The 22,086-nt window shown below is 38.5% G+C and overlaps 1 protein-coding gene across 19 annotated transcripts in view; it reads right to left on the bottom strand.

Moving 5' to 3' along the window:
• Positions 1-22,086, bottom strand: part of ERC2 (ELKS/RAB6-interacting/CAST family member 2) — a 941,255-nt gene that overhangs the window by 289,256 nt on the left and 629,913 nt on the right. Inside the window, exon 14 of one of the 19 annotated variants that reach the window (XM_023537631.1) lies at positions 19,137-19,613. The exons of 17 other annotated variants lie outside the window; for them this stretch is intronic. In XM_023537631.1, coding sequence (XP_023393399.1) covers positions 19,526-19,613 — 88 coding nt within the window. In that variant the 3' untranslated portion in view covers positions 19,137-19,525. Of the gene's footprint in view, positions 1-19,136; positions 19,614-22,086 lie in introns of those variants that run through there. One more of the 19 variants, XM_023537633.1, reaches the window with a different exon arrangement.

The raw sequence follows: 22,086 nt of genomic DNA, 5'->3' as shown, positions 1-22,086 counted from the left end.
TAATGCCAGTTAATCCCGCTCCAGTTGGTGGAACCATATTCCCTGGTACAACCACTTCTGGCCATATAGCTTTCCAGCAAGCATTTAAAATTGACAGTTTTATAGCACTCAAAGCTAAAGCAATATTCTTTATACAACTTAAAATTGTGTATTTATTCCAGACTTTTGTAACTGTGATTCATTATCTTCAAGTTTATTAAAAATATCATTAAAACTCCATTTAATATAATTAATGTTAAAGACGGAAATAATGCCTTGATCTAAAGGTTGGATTAAGGAAGCTGTATTTGGTAGCAAATATACAACTTTTATATTTGGATGTTCTAAATTGTGTGGATGACCAGGTACATTTCCTAAAAGTAAAAGTGTTTTAAAAAGAAGACATTTTTTCCTTCATATAATTTTCAGCTTCTACAGCAAAATATTTGTAAAACCAATCCCGAAAAACATCAGCAGTCACCTATGCTTTTTTATCGGCCATCCAATGAATGGGACACATGAAAGATGATGAGTGTTTACTTAGGCGAAGAGCAGTAGATTAAACGAGATAACGAATGTGAAATTCTTGTTATAGTCCCTTGTGTGATGTAAGCATTCCATAATGGAAATTATTCTAAATGTCCTAACAAGGTCCACTATGTTTATAATGTTATAATGGATTCTATTTTTTTTTTTTCAGTAGGGATCTCTTTAATATGGAAACTGCTAACTGTTTACCAAACTGTGTTCTCTCCTTCCTAGGTACTTGGCTGCCTGAAAAGACATTTCATAGCCTCCCTTATAGTTAGAAATGAGACTAAGTTCTTGCCAATATAATGTGAGAATAAGTGATGTGTAGATTTCTGAGTGTTGGCTTTAGGTCAAAGAACTCGATTTCTCAATGACTTATTTTTGTTCTTTTCTGACTGCTAAAAAGGGATATGGTCCAGAAGTAACTAGGGCTGTGTAGGAAAAATGTTTCTTTAAAGGGTCAGATAGTAAATACGTCCAGCTTTGTGGGTCATTTGATCTCTGCCACAATTATTCAACTCCTCTGTTATAACACTAAAGTATCTACAATATGCGATCAGTGGGCATAGGTGTCTTCCAATAAAACTTTATGAAAAGAAGCAGAAGACCAAATTTGGCCTTGAGGCCATAGTTTGTTGACTCCTGTGTAGAGGATGAAGGAGCAATAAGATGGAAGAAACCTGGATTCATGACAGATGGCATGCAACAGGACTTCACTATCAACCTGAACCCCTCTCACCTTAGAACTGTTATGTAAGAGATAAACATATAAATTCTTTAAGCCCAAGAGCATAGCCTTACCCTAACTAACACATGAGTCTCTTGGGATTCTTTGGGTTTATTTAGACTGTCCTAGAAACCTAATAACTGTGTACCTATAATAGCATCTTCTGATGAAATGACCTCTAAACACTTTGGAAGTAAGGCTGTCGTTAGGCTAAAGGCAACTCATGCTTTAGCAATAAGGTATCCAGAGTTAGACTCCCAGCACTCATTCCCCATCCAGCTGAGGGAAGCACCATCATTTAAAACTTCATGGTTTACAGAAAACTTAATGAATTATCTAATTCAGGCTGCTGAGTACCTGTTTGTGTCCTCTTTGAAACCCTCCTCTAAGTAAATGTCTGGTGTCTTCAATCATAGTAAAGAGAGCATGAAAAAGCAATGAAATAGCAAACAAACTTTGGGTGCTTGTGGTCTGCAGTCCATGCTGGCTGGAAGATGTTCGGTAACTTTATAAGAGGCTAAATTTCTTGTGGGCCTCTAGACCAAGCTCATTGGTGGTGTTCATTATTTCTGGCTTGCTCTACAGCTGTTTTTGCTGGGGAAGTGGGAAGGTGAAAGTGTCCTAGGAAGACTCCTTTTCAAAAGACTTTGAAATAAAATTATCATAACCCTTTTTATATTCATAATTCATTTACATATGCAACCACATTTTACGCAACCCAATCTTCATCAGAAATTAACCACTGCCAATTCTAAATAATTTCTAAACCATGACATAACAGAGTTAAACCAGCCTGAGACATGGGAGAAAGTTGAGTTGGGTACCACTGCCAAGATGTTTGAGCTGGAAGTAATTTAAAAAGTATCCAGTTTAGTCTAATTTTCCCATTTCACTGGTGAGAATACTGAGGTCCAGGGGGGGTTAACCTCTCAAGGTCACAAAACTAAGTTATAAATAATACACATATGTGGGTTAGGGTAAAAAAAACTGTGGATTTTGATATTTGTTTGTTTGAAATTGGGGCAGAAAATACAACTCTACTGCCCATTTTCCCTTTGTTTTCTCTATGGAAAGGATCCACAGATTGAATCATAAACTCCTATGAAACTTCGGAGTTATTTCTGGAATCGTGACTGATTTCTTAAATTTATTCAGTTTTCTAGAGAAAAATGGTATGAGTAATTGAGACATTTATACATTCCTTTCAAATAATGTCATCTGCATCCCTCAATACAGCCTTTTTTTTTTTTCCTACTGAATTCTGTGGCTTTTGGAAATGAGATAGGAAAGGAGGACTTCTAAACTGAGATGTTAACGGGGTGTCATGAGCGAAATTCACTTTTCTGTTCTCAATTTCCCTGTATCTTTGCATAGGTTTTTCTCTGTTTTCCAAAGCATCTCACATCATGTCATAAATGTAGGAAGATAAACATTCCAACGTAGCTCCACACAGCAGGGCCCCTCCCTGGACCAGGCTGTCATTCATCATGGAGTTGTATGTCTTGGGAGCAGTTATCCCCTGTTTTTCAGAGTGGCACAGATACTCGAGGAGTCTCCAAAATTCAATAAGCCATCACTTCTTTGAAAAGACAGAACTGGGACATGAAAATATTTACAAATAGGTACCATGATGTTGATTTACACTTAAGCCATATCTTTTACAGTGTTTAGTGCAAATATGTATAAAAGTTAAATTCTCCAGCCTGGTATTCAGAAAGATATGGTTGACTGTGAAGTTCTGGGATCACAATCCAGTATCTGGGAGCTCACACCAAGACCATTTGTCTATCAACACAACCAAAGTATAAGTCCCCACTGAGCTTTCCTACAAGTCGACTGGCATCCATGCCTCAAATCACAGGAGTTTTGCGGTAAGGAAGCAGCTGGAACAACTGCTGGCCAAATTTTTGATCCCCGAAACTGCAGGGGAAATACACCTCCAAACCTTTTCAACACATTTTCAGATATGCCAAATATGTTACTATTGAGGGCATCTCAGGTAGAAAACAGTTCTGCTAGTTCTCAAGCCTAGTGTCAGAGGGACTGGGAAGGTTTCTACAGAAAGAGCAAAGATGTTTTTCTGAATAATCCATGATGACAAGATTTTAAGGAGACAAATCCATCTCCTCACAATATATGTGTATCTCACTTTCATGTCTGCAAATCATCAGGCGACTACTGTACGTTTCAAAAATCTGTCTTAATAGTCTTCTGTTCATACATGCATTTTTATAGTCTGACATGCATGCACATTTTTGCTTTCTTCTTTTTTGTTTGGTTATACACACAATTCATATCCTAGAAAAAAGAAACTTAAAAGGAAAAAGAGAAACAACAAACTATGATTTCATCAACTAAAGAATTTTCAGACACTTGTAAATATCCCTCCAAGTAATTCTTTGTGTTTCTCTCATGCAATTTTTTCCCCTCCCCTCTTTTCTACAAACACAACATACAGACATATACATTTTAAAGTGAATATACAGTATACATATTACTCCGACTTTTTTCACTCAGTGATATATGCAGAATATCTTTTAATGAAATAAATGCATATCTGTATGGTCCCTTTTAATGGCTATATGATATTTTATTATGAGTGTGTATAAACATGTAAGTATGTGTACAACACACCATTATTTATTTAATCAATCCCCACTATTGGACAATTAGAATGTCTCCTTTCATAAATGATTCTTTAATAGATGTGGACATCCATGTACCTAGATCTCTATGTATCTGTCCAATTGTTTCCATAGGCTAAATTCCTAAAAAGAATAGTCACACAAAAGAATATTAACATTTTCACTCTTTAGAAGCCTACAACCCCTGCACTGAGTATTGTTCACAGCTATTCAATACAATTCTGTGATATAGAAATGTTCTATAGCTGTATTGTCTGATACAGTAGCCACTAACCACATGTGGTTACTGAGTATTTGAAATGTGACAAGGGCAACTGAAGAACTACTTTTAATTTTCTTTAATATTAATTTAAATAACCACACGTGGCTAGTGGTTCCCAGATTGACAGCACAGATGCTAGATCAATTTAATATTACTTGAACTTTTTAGATCGTATTTGCCATATCAATCATATCTCTTCTTAATGAATCCTGTACACAACCTTGACATTAAAGACATTTTCTTTCATAGAGCTTTTATGTTCAATTCCTAAAGTGGCTTTCATAATGTCTTTTGAGAAAAGAAGGCAGGCATTAGTTTCTTCCTATTTCATACATGATACAAACTGGAGTTGAAGGAAGTAAAATGATTCACCCACAGTAATTAAGAAAGGAAAATGGGGCCAGAATTCATGTTTTCTGCTCTTCTTCTTTGCTTATAGAATTGGTTTGTGTTACCTGAACCTCACTTAAATGGAGTTCTGTTAAAACCAAAAGCTCGACTTCCTGCCTCACAGTCTTTGCCTGTGCTGTTCCCATTGCCTGGGACACTAGTCTAGCTCCTTCCCCTTTGTCTACCTACCTAACCTCATCTTCCAGAAATCAGCTTTGATGTCACCACACTTCTTCCAGGACCCCTTCCCTACATGTAACCCCCAAAGCCTGGGTTATGTGCCTCATTCATCAGCTACTAAAGAGTTCTTTTCTCACCACAAATACTACTTTCCCTCATGCATCATAATTGCCTGTTCTTTACCTGAAACCTAAAGCTCTGCAAAGGGGCCACCTTACTGTTATTATTCAAGATCTTCAGCAACTAGCAAAGTGCTTCCCCACATGGGGTGGGCTTCAATAAACACTTGCTGGATCAATGAGTAAAAGCATAATACAAGAAGGAAACCCAAATAATCCACTACTATGATACTTGAAAGAATTAATAATAACATATAAATAGTTCCATCAAACAAATATTGAGTCTCTATGATGTGCCAAATACTGTGGAGTCCAGATCCTGATGGTTCAATAGAGGATGAACAAGACATAATCACTGCTAATATCTGATGAAAAAGGCAACCAACAAGGCACCCAATTATAAGCGGTGGGCAGTGCGATGAAGCAGATCAATAAGGCAGTCAAAAAAAAAGCAGTAGGAAATATCTACTTGGAAGTGGTGAAGGGAGGATACTCTGCATAGGAAATGACATATGCAAACCCTAGGAAAGAATGTGGAACAATCTAGGAACTGAAATAGGGTCAGTGTGGCTGTAGCCTAATGAGCAAGGAGGGCAGTAAGTGGAGGCAAGGTTGGGGAAGTGGGCAGAGGCAGAACATACAGGGCCTTGAGGACCACACTAGAGTTTTTGGTTACTTCCTCCTGAAATCTGATCTATCCAGCTCTCCCTCACTTTATCGGCTTGCATGTATCCCTGCAGTTTCTGACTATGAGCTCAGAAAAGATTCTTCCATTCCTGATGGCCAGGGTAAGGACTGGCCACTTTGAATATTCCCTATCATATGCAACCTTCCCATCATCGGGCCATTTATGTAGTCTTATCTTTGAAAATACGGCCACTTGTTAGGAGGTGAAACCTTAAGACTTTATTCTGTTTCTTCTACCACTAGAGGTGTGTAGAAACACCAATAACTCAGCTCTGAGGACCCCCCAACTCTACTTCATAGGCAACCCACCCTAATATGTTTGAACCATGTTCCTGTGAGTAGTGCCATTACATGATTATGTATCAATTAATTTAGAAAAATAATATCATTCAATAGATCTCAATCTAGATCTTACATTTTCATTTAGTGGGATGTATTTTAAATCTACCCACGTTGCTATATAATGTGTCTAATCTGTTGCTTATCATCACAGTCTATCATATGCGCCCATTGACTGCATTTTACAAAGTGATAGGACCCTATATTGCTTCTAATTGTCCATTACACCAACAATGCTGCAATAAGCATCCTCATTCAGGCCTCTGGTGGTTCTGTGGGAGGATTTTTCCTGAGTTTGTACCAAGTGAGGTTGCTGGATCACCGACAAAGAGGCCAAACGATCTTAGTTGTAGGGTGCTGTCCTGTGCGTTGCAGGATATTTAGTAGCAACTCTTTATCCACTAGATGTGAATAGCATTACTCCTGCCCCCAGATGTGATAGGCAAATATGTCTCCATACATTATCAAATGGCCCCCGTTGGCCAAAGTAGATCCCAGTTGAGAACCCTGAAATAAGTATGCAGATAATTTGACTCAGTGCTGCCATAGATTGTTCTCCAAAAGGTTACACCCATTTAAACTCCTATCAGCCATGCAGGAGACTTCATACATCTCTGCCAACTCTCACCTTTCCAATTTTGGCCAATCTAATGAGTATGTAGTGATATCTCACTGTTGTTTAATTTGTGTTTCTCTAAATACTTGCAAGTTTGAGCCCTTTGAATAGACTTCATCGTTTGTATTTCTTCTTCTGAGAACTGTCTCTTCATAACCTTTATCTTTTTTCTGCTGAGTTATCTGTCTATTGCTTGGTGATCTGCAGATGTTCCCTATATATCCTAGATATTAGTTCCTTGTCAGTTTTCGATATTGTAAATATCTTCTTTCAATTCATCATCTATTTGTAGACTCTGCCCATGGTGTCCTTCCTTGGAAAAAAATCCTTGATTGTTATGAAATAAAATTATTTAATTTTTTCATGACATGGTTTGCACTTTTTAGATTTTGATTAAGAAGACTTTCTCTATTCTTAGGTCTCAAAAACTTGTTATAAATTATCTGCTGTTAGCTTTAATGTTTTGTCTTTCTCATTTGGGATTTTAATACAGCTGAAAAGCATTTTTGTATATGGAGCCAAGTAAGAAACCAGTTTTTTTTTTGGTTTTTTTTTTTTAATATAGGTATCCTATTTTCTCAATTATTATAAAATGGCTGGCTGTCCTCTCTCCACTGCTTTGTGGTACCACCTTCATCAAATATCAAGGTCCAAATACCTATAGGCTCCTTTATCTCTCTAAATTCTGTTTTCTTTACCCATAAAATGGAAATAAAATTGATACCTTCTGGAGTTGTGGTGAGGATGAAAAGGAATGCAAAACTTGTAAAACATAAGGTTCAGAGCCCAGTAGAAAGGATTCACTCTAGACAATGTAGTGCTTGTTATCATCCCTGGTGGGCATCCTTGCTTTAGGAGCTCACCATTTATTTGGCCTCATGAAATCAACATAGGAAGCAAAGACAAGGATGGGATGGTATGCTGTGCCCTCTGTGTGAAGACAGACTTCAAGAGACAGATTCATGAAGCTGGAATGATTAGAGGGGGCAATGTGGGCCAATGGGTGAGACCAAAAGAGAGGGCTCTAGCTTACATCTTATCATAGGCATATCATATTATCTAGCTTACTTCTCTAGTCTCAGGGCTCACTCCCTTTTCTATCTCATCATCCTTCCTTTATTCTCTTCTCTTCACCTTTTTTTCCCCCACCCAGACTCGCATGGACATTGTCAATGTGATTCAGGATGTTCCTGTTCCTAATGACTTAGTAAACTATATTTCCTCTGTACCTCCTCTCTGCATCCCTGCCCCCTACCCCACACCACCTAGGCTATGTATTTTGATATCTGCTTTATCTACATCTTCAGATATGCATCCCTAGTGGTCAAAATCCTGTCATTCCTTTCTTTAAACCCTACTGAGCAATATTAACCCCATAGGCTACTTCAACTATGGGGACAGAAAGTGACTCTTTACCACCTGGTCTTCTGACCAATGGTTATAGCTATTGATATGGTGCATTTTAAGAAAATGAAAACCATACTCTTTGTTATAAATATATAAGAGATGTCTTTATCATCAGGGGATACTGCTCCAGTCTGTCTTGGTTTTAGGCCTCATCTTCCTAACTGTATATTACAGGCAAATACTTTTCGAAATGAAAAAATCCTATATTTTTTTCCTTGCCTACTTCTTCTAAACTTCTTATGTATATTAGGAAACAGATTCAGAGAAGCCAAAAAGCAATTGTAAGGTGAATATAAATAAGAATGAGAATTAGAATAATAATAATGAGGAGGAAGATAAGAATTACCAAAATTTGTGAGTCAGTGCACATGCCAGACACAAAGCAAGTATTTGTAAAATTATTTAATATCATTTGAAATACCTTTAACTGACAAAGTATTAGTATCGAGAATACATAAAGATTTCCTAAACATCTTGATAGAAAAAGTGAGCAAAAGCTATGAACAGGTACTTCACAGAAATGGAAATGTACAATGAATAGATGTTCAACCTCAAATCAGGAAAATAAGAAACCATGTCATATTATTTCAACTGGCAAAATTAAGAAGTTGTATCATACCACATGTTGGCTGCTATGTGAGATTCCGCAGGATCTCACGCACAGCTATGGGGAGTATTAAATGGTGCACTGACCTGAAGACAACTGAGAATCTATCACATGCTCTATAATTCAATGACCACACTCCTAAGCACATAACCAAGAGAAATTCTTGTACATGTATGCGAAGAGACAAATATGAGAATGTTTACTTCAAGCCCTATTTTTAGGATAAAAAACTGGAAGTAGCCTCAAAGGCTATTGACAGGATAATGAAAAATTATAGTCTGCTCACACAATAAAATATCACGCAGCAGCAAAATTAATAAACTAAAGCTGTACAGAATAATATAAATGGTGCAGAGCAATACCATACTGGGTAGGAGAAAGCAGGTCCCTAAGACCGAATACAGTATGCTATCCTTTTTTAATGTTAAACAAACAAATCCAAATTACACACAGTTTAAGTAGTCATATATATGTGACTGACTATTTTATAAAAAGGATGGCAATAGTAAACACAAAATCCAGAGTCCTGGGTACATATTAAGGCAAGATCACAGGTTAGGAAGGGGGAAAACTGATATAGACGTAAAGTTATAATTAGTGATTTGATCCTTGGTCTAAGTGATAAGTTAGTGCGTGTGCGTGTGCGTGTGCATGTGCGTGTGCGTGTGTGTGTGTTTGCATGAACCTATAATCATAGCATGTGATGAATTGAGTATCACAGTTAAACTAATTCTATAACAAAGTCCATTAAAAAAAATGAATGACTGCTAGGCACTTTGTGAAGCACCTTCCAGTTTCTCATTTAAATTCTTATAACAGTCCAATGGGGGTACTTTCTTGACCCCCACTTAACTGATTAGAAAACTAAGGCATAGACAAAATAAGTACCTTGCCAAGGCCCTATGGCAACCAAGTGTCAGAATCTGCACCAAGGCAGTTTAACTCCAGAGCTACAATCTTCTAAATCGCTACGCCACAACCTTCTTAGGCTATAATGGTTATTTGCACTGCCTGCTACAGTTTCTACTAGACACATTCAGCTATTTAAGTTTAAATTAAAATTTAAAATTCAGTTTCACAGTTGCACTAGCCACATTTCAAGTGTTCAGTAGCCACAGAGAGCTAGTGGCTACTGTCCTGGAGAGTATAGATGGAGAACTCGTCATCACGAGTTCTAGCTTAGATGTTTGCAGAACCAGGAACATAGCTCAAGTTGACTCATTCCTCGGTTCTGTGCTCTTTCCACTACTCTACGCTGCTTCCCAAACACAAGTCCCTGATGTTGATGCCCCTTGCAGAATCTCAACAGCTCAAGAAGGTTCTTTGATACAGCCTTGCACTGAGCTGAAAGGGCACCGGGGCACCTAGAACTGTCTGACTAGGTGGCCAGCTCTCAATGCTAGCCTTTTGCTTTGCACTGACCATTTTTCTTAACAAATGAGAAACTAAAACTTATGGAACACAGAAACATTCAGCATGTGTAAATAGTTACATAAGAGAAAATAAAAACTTGCTACAACACCTTCAAAGAACTGGTCTTATTATAAATGCCAAATTTTTATCATTCCTTCAAAATTATTTCCCCTATTAAATTTGAGTCCCTCCATCAAAGCCACATTTGCTCGTTTAGTCAACCGCTGTCCTAGCCTTAGGCAGCACACACTTTTCCACTTCTTCTCATGTAACCCTCTTGGCTACTGTGAATGCTACAAAACCCACTTCAAAGCATGTAAGAGGCGGGAACAGGATTCACAAGACCAAGAAAAGATTCCAGGGATGGGATAAGATATGAGTTTTTGAGAGTTAGATGAAAGTGTTTTATGAACATCTTTGCAAATGCATCAGCACGAGCAAATTGTAGATAAACAGAATAGAAACCAAAATAAAAGAGTTATCTCTGGCATCCCAATCAAATGCCTTTTCCAGGAATCTGATTATTCAAGTGTCCTAAAATTCAGGAAGATATGTTAGAAAAATGTCCATTGATATGCATAATCAAATTCTCAAGATCACTTCAAGTTAATTTTTTCCTTTTGATTTCTCTTAACAACCCTGCGATGTACCCAAAACTAGTAATAGTATGCACATCTTGCAGGTAAGAAAACCATGACAATTCAAACTTGCAAATTGCCAGAGATATAGGCTCAAATAAAGATTTCCTGCTACCAACTCTGAAGAGCTATGCTGCATTTTACTTTATGTTTGTGTTTTAAAGCATGAATCAGATTCTCTACTCTTCCCTTTCAATTTAAACCTACAGTAGCCAGGCTCATGTAAAGAAAACCTTTGAAATCTATAGCTAGGGCATGAAATAACTAAGAAAATAGAAAAATTGGCTTATGTGGTCAATCTTTCTATTAAAGTAGTTACATAGCAGATGGCAAGTTGTAAGATATATATAAGCTGGTAAATATGAGTTACTTACAAGCCTACATGAAGCTGGATGAATGTATATAGCTCTACTCATTTTTCTCCATGTTCCACATGAGAGCATTTTTTCTGGCCCTCCTCTCCCCATCAAACTCACAAATACAGTATATGCTAGAACTCAACGGACATCATCTAAAATAGATGTGGTATTTGCCAAGAGGGTCGCTCTGCCCTTTGCCCCTTTTCCTGATTAAGTCCTTCTCATCCTTTAGTTCCAGAAGCCTTCCTTAACTCCTCAGTGTTCTTGATTCTTTCAAAAGGAGCTACCCATCCCATCTCATTGGGAAGGTCCATTCTGTTCTAATCTCCTGTTTAGTCTGTCTTTGTCACTAAATTATGAGCTCCTGGAGGCAGATTCTTCAAATACCACAACTGGGTCTAACATAGAATACTTACCAGTAATGTCTGTTGAACAACTATTTGTCTAAATACTGTTTATTTGCTCTGTGTCATGTCTCTGCGACATGAACAAATAATCTAACAAATAGTCCAAGCTCCAATCAGGGTTCAAATATGATGGAGATATTCACTTGAATATTTGTTTAGATACCTGCTTTCTTAGTGGGATATAGTAGGCACAATTTTGGCTCCCATAACCTTTGTTCCCTGGTGTCACACCATGAATATGTTATACTATCTGGTAAAAAAGACTTTGCAGATGTAATTAATGTCACTGATGAGCTGACCATAAAATAGACTATCCTAAATATTGTGATAGACTCAGTGTAAACATTTAGGTCCTTAAAAGCAGAAAAGAAAGTCAGAAAAGTCAGAGAGATGTGGCAGAGGAAGTCAGAGAGATTTAAAATATAAGACTTGACCTGCCATTGCTGGCTTAAAGTTTACAACTCGACCTGCCATTGCTGGCCATGAGAAAAGCATGCAAAGGAATTTAATACTGCCAAAACTCAATGAGCTTGGAGGAGAAGACTGAGCCCCAGGTAGGAACTGAAGCCCCAATTGATATCTTGATTTTAGCCTGGTGAGACCCTGAACAGAGAATCCAACTACGCATGCCAGAATTCTAACCTATAGAAACTGTGAGATAATAAAGGTGTGATGTTTTCAGCTGCTATGTTTGTGGCACTTTGTTATGGTAACAATAGAAAATTAATACAGAGATTTTCTCCAGAAGCAGCACAGTTTGACTCAGTTTTCAACTGGAGAGATGATCAATCTCTCCAAAAACTTATAAGGAAATAAGGAAGTGAGCCAATGAAGGGAAGCAAGTCAATACAAAATACATTACCTGAGCCGGTTTCCACTGGGGGGAATGGAGACTAAGTCCCACTGGGGACCTTTGGGAAACCTATAGAACTTGCCTGTTGTCCTCTCTGAGGGTAGAAAGCCAGGGAGGGTACAGATCCACCTATTCTCACCTGTCAATGTGGGGGCCTGCTCCTGGCGACATTAACTCTCTAGCTCTTTCTGTATTTCCTTCTTTGCAGTCTCCCCTATAGGAGAGGAAAGCAATCTGATATAAATTAATTCCTTGGAAGGTATTAGAGACTATGCATTTAAAAGATGACTTACAGAGAATGGGAAACGTTTAACATTCTCAACTGTAAACCTCAAATGGAGGAATTTAGTATAGTACTAATGGGAGAGGCTTTCCTAGTCTGTCTACTATATCTTCCTACTATCTCATTCATCTTCCTCCCTACTCTCTACTACAGTTGCTGGCAAGACTTGTCTGACCTGAGCCCTTCTGCAAGTGAGCCTTTATCAGTGACACAGCTTTGTACAGGTGTGAGCCCTATCAAGACTATGCTTGCTCTACATGGTCTTTCTCCATACCATCATGCATATCTTTAGCTACTTTCGGCTCCTCAAATGAAAGCCACTTTATAAATACAAAGAGTGATTCTTGTTCACAAGTAATGATGATAATAAATCCAAAGAAGAGGAGTGAAACCTAGTATCTGGGGACATCCTGAGAATGTGGAAGACCCACAGAGGAACTGGTTTTTCGGCAGGGGCATGAGTGCATCTCTGGTCAGATACAGTCTCACTTCCCACATACTTCCATTATTTCAAGACAATTCAAATCTTCTTTTTCCTCAGACAAAAGGCCATGGTTACAAAACAAGGAGCTTTTTATAGCAAGAATAAATTGGATTGTTCTACAGAACATATTGTATCTGAAAATGGTAACTTGAGCAAGCACAGTAGGCCTAGGAAAGATGTCTATTAAGTTGCCATGGGCAAGCAGAGGTAGCCAAGTGCAAATTCCTTATATAAACAGTGAAATGGACTTGAAAACATTTTCTAGTATCTAGCATGTGTGGCACTGCAGAGAAATTCCTGGATGAGAAACTGATTCTCAGATATGGCAGGATTCTTCAGAATATTTATATCAGATCTAAAGTCTCATACATCACTTGGCACCAAATACTTCAAGTCCTACTTCTCAAAAATAAGGTTTGTAGGACATGAGAGGTTTCCACACAGTTTCCACCCACGCACAATACATTTGTGCTATTTTTTAGATCCTGGGCTAGGCATCATTCAGTTAATACTCATAATTATCTTCTGCTATGATTATCCACATGTTATAGATGAGGAAAGTAAGGCTCCAAGAGATTAGTTCACTTGCCTTACTAAGGTCTCAAAGAGCTAAGATTTGAATCCAGGTCTGATTTGCTACTCCAGTCCCTGCTTCAAACATTTCCCACTTTTTAGTGTTTCACACTCAAACATGCACAGTGTCAGGTACCAAATGACTCAGCCTTTTCAGCAGTAAGGTGAGCAGCCATCTGTATCATGCCAGCCCTGATCTGTGCCGGAGAATCCACAAATGAACACTCCTGGGAGCTCACCCAAGGAACGGGCAGTCCTTAGCTTATCAAATCTAACCTCACCCCTTTCATTCAAGAAAGCACTTCAGTTTATGAATAAGAGACTTTTGTTGTTATAAGAATAACTTTGAGTCTACTCTCATATATTTAGAAAAAAGTCAACTATTCCTAAACCTTGACTGAAGCACTATTCCTTGGGTTTGGAAGCCAAAAGAACTTTTGAGTTCATCTACTTGATTCCATCATTTACTAGCCAAGTGGCTTGTGGAGCAAAGCAATTAAGTTCTCTGAGGCTCAGTTTCCCCATCTGTCAAGTGAACCATTATATGGTATCTGCTCATGGGTTGTGAGGATCAAAAGAAATCATGCACATAAAGAGCTTTGCACTCAGCCTGGAACATAACCGGCCCTCAGTAAATGTTAGTCTCATCATCACTGTTATCATCTTATTATTTTCCAGTTCTTTGTTATTAATGACAAACCTCCAGATGATGAGGACATGGCAACTCCAGCTAAGTCACAAGAACTGCCTTAGAGTTTTCTAAATGAATAAAACCCCAGACTTGGCCTCTCCTTGTTGACCTTCTGAGCCAGCCATCTGACTGCTTCTCACCACCTTTCACAGGGCACCATACTTCTAGAGGATCATAAGTAAGATTTAAAATCTGCACGATGGGACTGTTGAGTGGAATTCTTCTTTTCTTTTGGGAAAACTGCCACAGCCTTCCAGAGCTGCTCTTGAAGAAGCCCATACCCTGTATATTTAAATTCATTACAGTGACGTTCATGAAATGCACACTCTGTGTGCCAAGCTCCATATTTATCACTGAGGCATCACAGCTGAAGCAACCTGGTCTCTTGCAGGAAAGAAAGCATGGCGAAGTGCCTTTCATCTTACCAGCATAGGGCTGGACATTGAAAGAGTAAATAAACCCTAAAAATCAGAGTTAAAAAACAGTGCTATCAACTTTTAAGCCCAGATGAATGCTGTCAACATAAGTTTCTTTCTGGATTAAATATTGACCAATTGTCAAATGCTATTACACTGTAACTTTTCTGTAAAACACACAGTACAACAGTATAATAATCTTTCTTCTTTCAAAGAAAAAGACAGAAACACAGAAGCTGATCTTTGGCTTGGATGGATCCAGGAGGAAACCCTGGCTGGCTACTGTACTTGCCAGCCCGTCTACTTAGCAGGTGACCTAGTCATCTAGGCCTCGTTCTCCTCATCTGCAAGATGGAGACATCAAGATCACCAATCTCAGAGGGCTGCTATGTGTGTTAAGTATAACAAGGCAGCTAAAACAGCACAGCACCTGGTGTTCAAAAATTATTAAAATACTTCTTATTAAAGTGCCTCAAAACTCATTACACAGATTCACTGGCAAGAAGTCAGCAAAGAAACTACTAATGGATTTAGAAAAGAAATAATAGGTTTACATTTTCTAATGTAACACGTTTCAAAGTTAATGCACATAACTCATCTCTGCAAGTCCATAAGTGTCCCTGTGTCCACTTGGGCACATGGGGAGGGATTGGTTTTTGCAGAGACCCGAGTATGCTTTGAGTTGGCATTCGTGCCAGCTAATGTGGGTCACCCCACAGAAATTCAACTTTCTGCATTAGTTTTTAATGGTCCTCCTCTCCTGAGCATTTGAGGCTATGGTTTGAAGTAAATGCATTCAAATAAACATCTTTTGGTGCCAGAACTGCCATGGGCACATACTTTTCTTTCGATAGTCCTGGGAAGTGGTTTGTTAAACTATTGTTCTCAATTAAAAACTCATGTGTTTGTTCAGTTCAATATGGGTCGCTGCTTTGAGTGAAAGATCCCCTTGACATGGCAAAACCTCTACTTGTGACAAGCCAGTGCCAAGTATGTCTTAACCAGATGCAGGCCCAGGTTTGATGCAGCCACTGAATTCCATGTAAAATCAGATAATGATGGTTTTTCCCCTCTCTGCTGAGCAAATATTCTCAGCTTTTAATCAAGTCTATATATGAAAAACCTCTATATAAATAACTCCATGCAGTACAATGGTTTTAAAACTATGGTTCATCTCAACTTTCCTGACCTCTGACTGTTTAATCTGAGAAGGACCTGTGCAATACCAACTAAAAATAAAGGGACTACAATATTTATTTTGGCAGATACCATATAGATATAATAGAGGGACATGTGGTGAGTGGAAATTCTCTACCACACACAGAGAGAACAGAAAGGCAAGGTTCTGGAGCTCATTTTTGTTTTCCCACTTGTGGGATAGCATCTATTGGATAATGATGATATTAGGACTGCAAAGACACGTGCCGCTCTGGAACGCTGCACCAAATTCCGCGGCTGTGCATGCACAGAAAGCTCCTTCTCTGCCCGCTTTGAACATTGAAAGGGTCCAACTGCAAACCTGGAAAACATGAGCCTTTTCAGAGAGCCTGGAGTCTCAGCTTGGACTTCATTTCCTTTCTTGTGGACACAATTTGGGTGTCTGCAGTTAATTATTTGCAGGTGCATTTCTGCTGCATTCAATGGACTGAGTTCCCAATTAGGCTCTTGCAGGTGTAATTAGCAATTTCCACCTCACATTGAGGGGGCGCAAGTGGATAATTGTGCCCGTGAGGTGGTGACGGTTCCGGACCAGGTTGAGCAGAATACTCCATTGCTGACGGCTGTCTGATTATCTAGCTCCATGAAATGGTATGCTAGGCACTGAAGATAAGTGTGGGGTGTGAAAATTGGATTAGAAGTGGTGCGCTGCATGGCGGGTGGGTTGAGGAGCTCTCTGGTCCTTCAAGTCCTTAAAGAGTGTGGAGCTACAGTATCAAGGAACAAGGACCACAGGTGGGTTCTCTGGGGCATAAGGAAGTTAAAGCTCTGGGTTGATGACATTGTGTAATTTTTTTAAAAAGCAAGAGAATTACAGAATTAACTTTTTATAGATCAAGAAAAGCAATTTAAGTCTCTATTAACTTTGCAATGAACTTTACACTTAAAGTGTTTTCACATAAACCATCTCATGTGAATTCACATACTTAAAGTTACAATATTCAAAATTTTAATAATAACACTGAGTGCTTATGGTGTCAGTAGTTTTGGATTTACTCTGCAGGACATAAGATCATTTATTCATTCATTTGTTTATCCATTTATCCATTTAACAACTCAGGGAACAGTTAGTGAGTGTTGTGGTCCAGCCACTCTTCTAGGCACCAAGGTAAGAAAGAGGGAGAGAGCCTTCTTGGCAGAAATGTCAGATAAATTGTTTATAATCTAGAAATTTCCCTGGCTGCCTACCTAATGAGGGGAAGAGAACATGGGAGAGAGCAAGAAAGAAGGAAATAGAATGAACAAAGCTCTTGTTACTAGAGGGAATGAAGAAAAGGGAGAAAAGGAATCCTTGTAAATTAGTTTGTCTTCTGAAAATGAATCCTCCTAGGAGGGAGGGGGAAAGTCACATTAACCAACCAGTGGGATTATACTGAGGAATGTTGAAGAGAAACCCTGTCCCACCTCCAGATGCTTATTTCTCATTTAATTACAAGAGCAGGTGTTCAATGAGACTGCCAAAAATACTCCCCACATTGAAATCTGAACACTAAAATGGACCCGGGCTCCCCGGCCTCTGTGGCCTAGGAAGGAGCTAATTCTGAGTGTTTGAGTTGTGGGCATTCAATTCAATACATGGCAATTAGCTTAAAGAATCTCTAAATGTGATGGGGACAAGTGATGCTGAGCCAAATTCCACTGACCCATTCCCTTGCTGATTGACCAACAGTACTCTGTCATCTTTATTGAAGCACATTTTAACAGCATAATTACATATTAACCTATTGCTAGGATGAATGTCTCAGACTGAAACAGAAGATCGGCAGTAATGTTTCCTAAAGGATGAATAAAACTTGAGAGAGCTCCAGAACTAATAGAAATCTAACCATTGTTTCTTGATGAGGCTGATGGTCATAGTGAGAGCTGACCCCATGTGCATGCTGTTTTTCTTCAGGGACCATCATTCAATCCTCATGATGAAATTATGAACAGCTTTGAATCTACAAACCTAATAACAACTAATATGTATTGAAAGCTTCCATGTGCCCTGCACTGTGCAAAGCAGTTTAAGGAAACTATCTGATGATGGAGAATATTTCACTATCCTTTGAAGTCGATACTATCAACTGGGGCTTAGAGAAGTATAGGATCTTGCCCCAAATCACACAGCTAGCAAGGACAGGACAGAGAGAAATATGTGCACTAGGATGCTTTCACTTTGCTGCCAGCGTGCATATGTAAGCGGTTTGAAAATGCTCTTTCCTTTGATGTTTTTTAGGGTCTCACTTAAAACTTCAAACATTTTCTTTTTCTAAGAGGTGTTAAGGATATTTCCACTGTGAAAGTCCACTTTGTTTCACTGGTTTCATTAAAAAGCTGGACATTTATTCTATTGGCTTCCTATAAAGCTAAGCAAGAGTTCATTTTAGCCATCTTTTCTAAAATGCCCTAAGATTTGAACTTGGCATAGTATAGTCCTCAGGAGATTTTGAACTTGGCATGGTAATAGTTATTCAAAATAATTTCTTTTAAGATCATTACTTATTCCTTGAAGAATTTAAAATCAACTAACATGTGGGGCCTGTTCCTAAAATCTATGCCGTTACAACATAATCTTCAAGTTATTACATTAGGACTAAGACCTATTACACCCCTTTAGATAAATTAACCTGCCTTACTATGAACTGCATGGCAATGTAAGTAGGGGCTGAGAGCCCCTCTCAGTGAGCCTGTTTAATTGTTTTTCCCATCCTCACCATCGGCTCTATCACCAGCCAGACTGTTCTTGATTTGTAGGAATTGTTAACAGCCATCGTGCTGTCCAGAATCTTCATGGCTAACCCCTTCTGCCACCCCTTCATTCACTAATCAGATAATGGCTTTGCCAGTATCGTCTTGGCTAAACTCATGAGGTCAGATACTGTGTAGTTTCTTTCATTTCCATTTTAAAAGGCATGAAGGAATCTCTTGGCCTCTTTGTGCTGGGTTAGCAGACCAAAACTGGGTCCACTTTAATGAGACATTTTATGCCCATTGTAATTGGGCTGGCCTCATAAAAAAGCTGGTCATGGGCAGTCACCCATCTGAATGATCTGAAATGACCCCAAAGAGTTCACCTGCCCCAGGGGCCTTAAATTCTCATCCTTCAAGGTGGACCACATGCAATACTCTTTGAAAATGCCAATATCCTCCAAGAAGTAGCAAAGGCAGCCTTCGTAACGAATGGCTCTTGTCTTTGATGGCCTAGTATCCTTCACACTGGCAAATGCACTGTTGTCCTGGTGAATATCTCAAGCATGTGTCTTACTCCTTCCTGCCCCAGGATGGGCATTTTACCCAGTCTGGGCCCACAGTGCATACCCCTTCTCTTCTTCCTCCTCACCCCCACAGCAAATGACTGGTTCAGAGGTTTATCTGAAATTCAATGGGGCCCAACAAGAGGTGGAGGGAATTTGAGGCTGTTATTATCCACTGCATGGAAAAAACCCACCCATAATAGGAGAGAAGAAGATAATGGAGGTCCACGTAGAAGGACAGGGCCCTGAAGACTGTATTTGAGTATTGCATCTCTCCAGTTTTTCTCATTTATGAGGTCCAACTAATCCCCTTTCTGGCTTAAGTGTCTTTGCTCTGAGTTTCTGGTAACCGAGTTTCTGTCAACTTCATAACTACTTTGGAATTGATTTTATTTAAAGTTAAAAAGGTCCAAGTGAATGAGAGAAATAGACAAATGTTGGCATGACAATCAGCACATGGCAGATCTATATATAGCTTCCCACAGGCTCGTCTGACAGCTTCTGGTCTTGAGGATCACCGAGAGGTCCACAGAGATGTAGCAGGAAGACTATTCTTAGAGTGAGACAGAGAGGGAAGAGCGGGACATGGAATAAAAATAAACTCTTTTGGTACAACCACTTCAGAAAATTGTTTTGCAATATCTACTACAGCAGAAAATATACATGTATATGACACAGCAATTCTACTCTCAAGAACAATATACAAATATGCTCACACAGGAAACATATTACACATAGCAGCACTATTTGTTATTGTCTCAAACTGGAAAAAGCCTAAATGAATTGTGATATAGTCATGTGAATATTATACAATAAGAACGAATAAAGTAATAAACTGAATATATACAATATGAATGAATCTCATAAGCATGTTGAGTCGAAGTAACAGACATGAAGCAGTACATACTATATGATTCCATTTATGTAAAGTTCAATAGGTAAAACTAAACAGTGGGTTAAAAATTCTGGATCGGGTTTTCCCTTGGGAGTGTAGTGACTGGAAGAATGTAAAAGGCTATAGCTGCTGCAAGGATAATCTTGTATTTCATGATCTCGATGCTGGTTTCATTATGTTAAGTTTGTGTAAAATTCCTCAAGCTGTACACTTAGAGTTGGTGTTCTTTTTTTATGTATGTTAGCCTTAAAATAAAAATTGGAAAAAACTCACCTTACTTCACAGTGTTGCAGCTAATGGACTATTAAAACAATCTCTCCATTTTGGGTTTTCGACAAAGTAAATGGTTACTACTCTTAGTACTCATCACTACTAAGTTCTACCAACCTTACTCTCATCTTCCTGCCTTTCCTCACTTCCATCAACCATGTACTGAATGCTTTAGGTAGGACAAGTTCGAGCTATATGAGCTAGAAGCTGTCCTTCATTCTTCGGATAATTCTTTCCTTTTTCTTTGCTGGTGCCCATCCTTTCACCTTCCACCAAAGGAAGAGCTTTAATAGGTCTAGAGAAGGGAGCTGATAATCGGGTCTACTGGAATCAAGATCCAGAGAGGTGTAGTCCAAATACAAAAAATGAGGCAAAAAGTATGGCAGACACTATTTACTAAACTCATTTTATCTTCTTCCTGACATGTAGCAAGATTGCATTTTCCAGACTCCACTGCACTTAGGGAGCCATGTGACTGACTTCTAATTAATAAAGTATGAGTGAAAACAATGTGAAAATATTAGTTTGCTAGGGCTGCCACGACAAAATACCACAGACTAGGTGCTTTAAATAACAAATTTATTTTTCTGCAGTTCTGGAGGCTGGAAGTCCAAGTTCAAGATGTTGGCGGGTTTGGTTTCTTGCTGTGTCTTCACATGGTCTTTTCTCTGTGCACATGCACACCTAATTTCTCTTTGTGCATCTAAAATTCTTATAAAGACACCAGTCATATTGGATTAGGGTCCAGCCTAAGGACCTCGTTTTAACTTAATAACCATCTTAGAGGCCCTATCTCCATATATGGCCATATTCTGAGGTACTGGCAATTAGAGGTTTAACATGAATTGGGGGGTTGGTACACAATTCAGTCTATAATACTATTCATGAGTCTCTAGGCTCTCTCCTCTTCTACCAGCTAGCTATCAACATCCAAGTGATGTTAGAAGCCATAAGTTGAATATGGCCAAGGCTTCACCATACTGGGTCTCAAAATGATTCTGTGGGAGAAGAGACCATGTTAATTTGACCCTACTTGAACTGTTTACATTAGTAAAAAATAAACTCCTGTATGAGCAGGAAACAAACTCCTACATATTTGAATATTTACATATTTTTTGATCTACATGTTAAAGCATTAGTTGGCTCCAACTAATATAAAAGTCAATGCAATTTTTTTGACATTTTGCCAAAAATCAGCTAGGGTTAGAATGATTATTTACGTTGAGGGTTCTGAGGGTTCCCACAGTACTTTGTCATTTCTAACATTATCACATGGTTTACATTAGTGTTTCTCAATGTGTTGTAAAAGTGTGGTATCCTGGGCCTCAACCCACACCTGATAATCAAAATCTCAGTGCATTTAGGAACTCTGCATTTTTAATAAGGCTATGTGTCACTCAGATGCATACTAAAATTTAAGAAGCACTGGATTACCCGGTGGACTCTTTCTAATTTTGAATGAATATTTAACGGATATAGCAAAGCTGCTCTTGTCTAAATGTGGTTAGCTATTGAGATAAGATTTTAGATTTTCTCCATGAAATTATCAAACATGTTCATTATTATTTCTCCTCTGCTCTAAGTAAAACAAATAATTCTTTCTTCCTTTTAATCATCATTACTTTATGATGATTAACCACTGCATTGAGGTCACAGCTGGAACTATCATTTGTTTATTATTATGACTTATCTTAGTAACTTTCAATTGAAATTTCATTTATGGTTGATAACAAACTTCACCCAAAGAGTTCTTCCTTGTGTCCTCATTTCAAACGATGAGGAGGGTTGCTTAGTTCTCAATGTCATAATTTCAGGCCCATGCTGAGTCAAAAAAGAAATGAGTCACCCTGAAATATACTCT

Source organism: Pteropus vampyrus, unplaced genomic scaffold, assembly GCF_000151845.1.
Source record: "Pteropus vampyrus isolate Shadow unplaced genomic scaffold, Pvam_2.0 Scaffold195, whole genome shotgun sequence".
In the NCBI taxonomy this organism is placed as follows: domain Eukaryota; kingdom Metazoa; phylum Chordata; class Mammalia; order Chiroptera; family Pteropodidae; genus Pteropus; species Pteropus vampyrus.
This window is presented reverse-complemented; position numbering and strand designations above follow the sequence as displayed.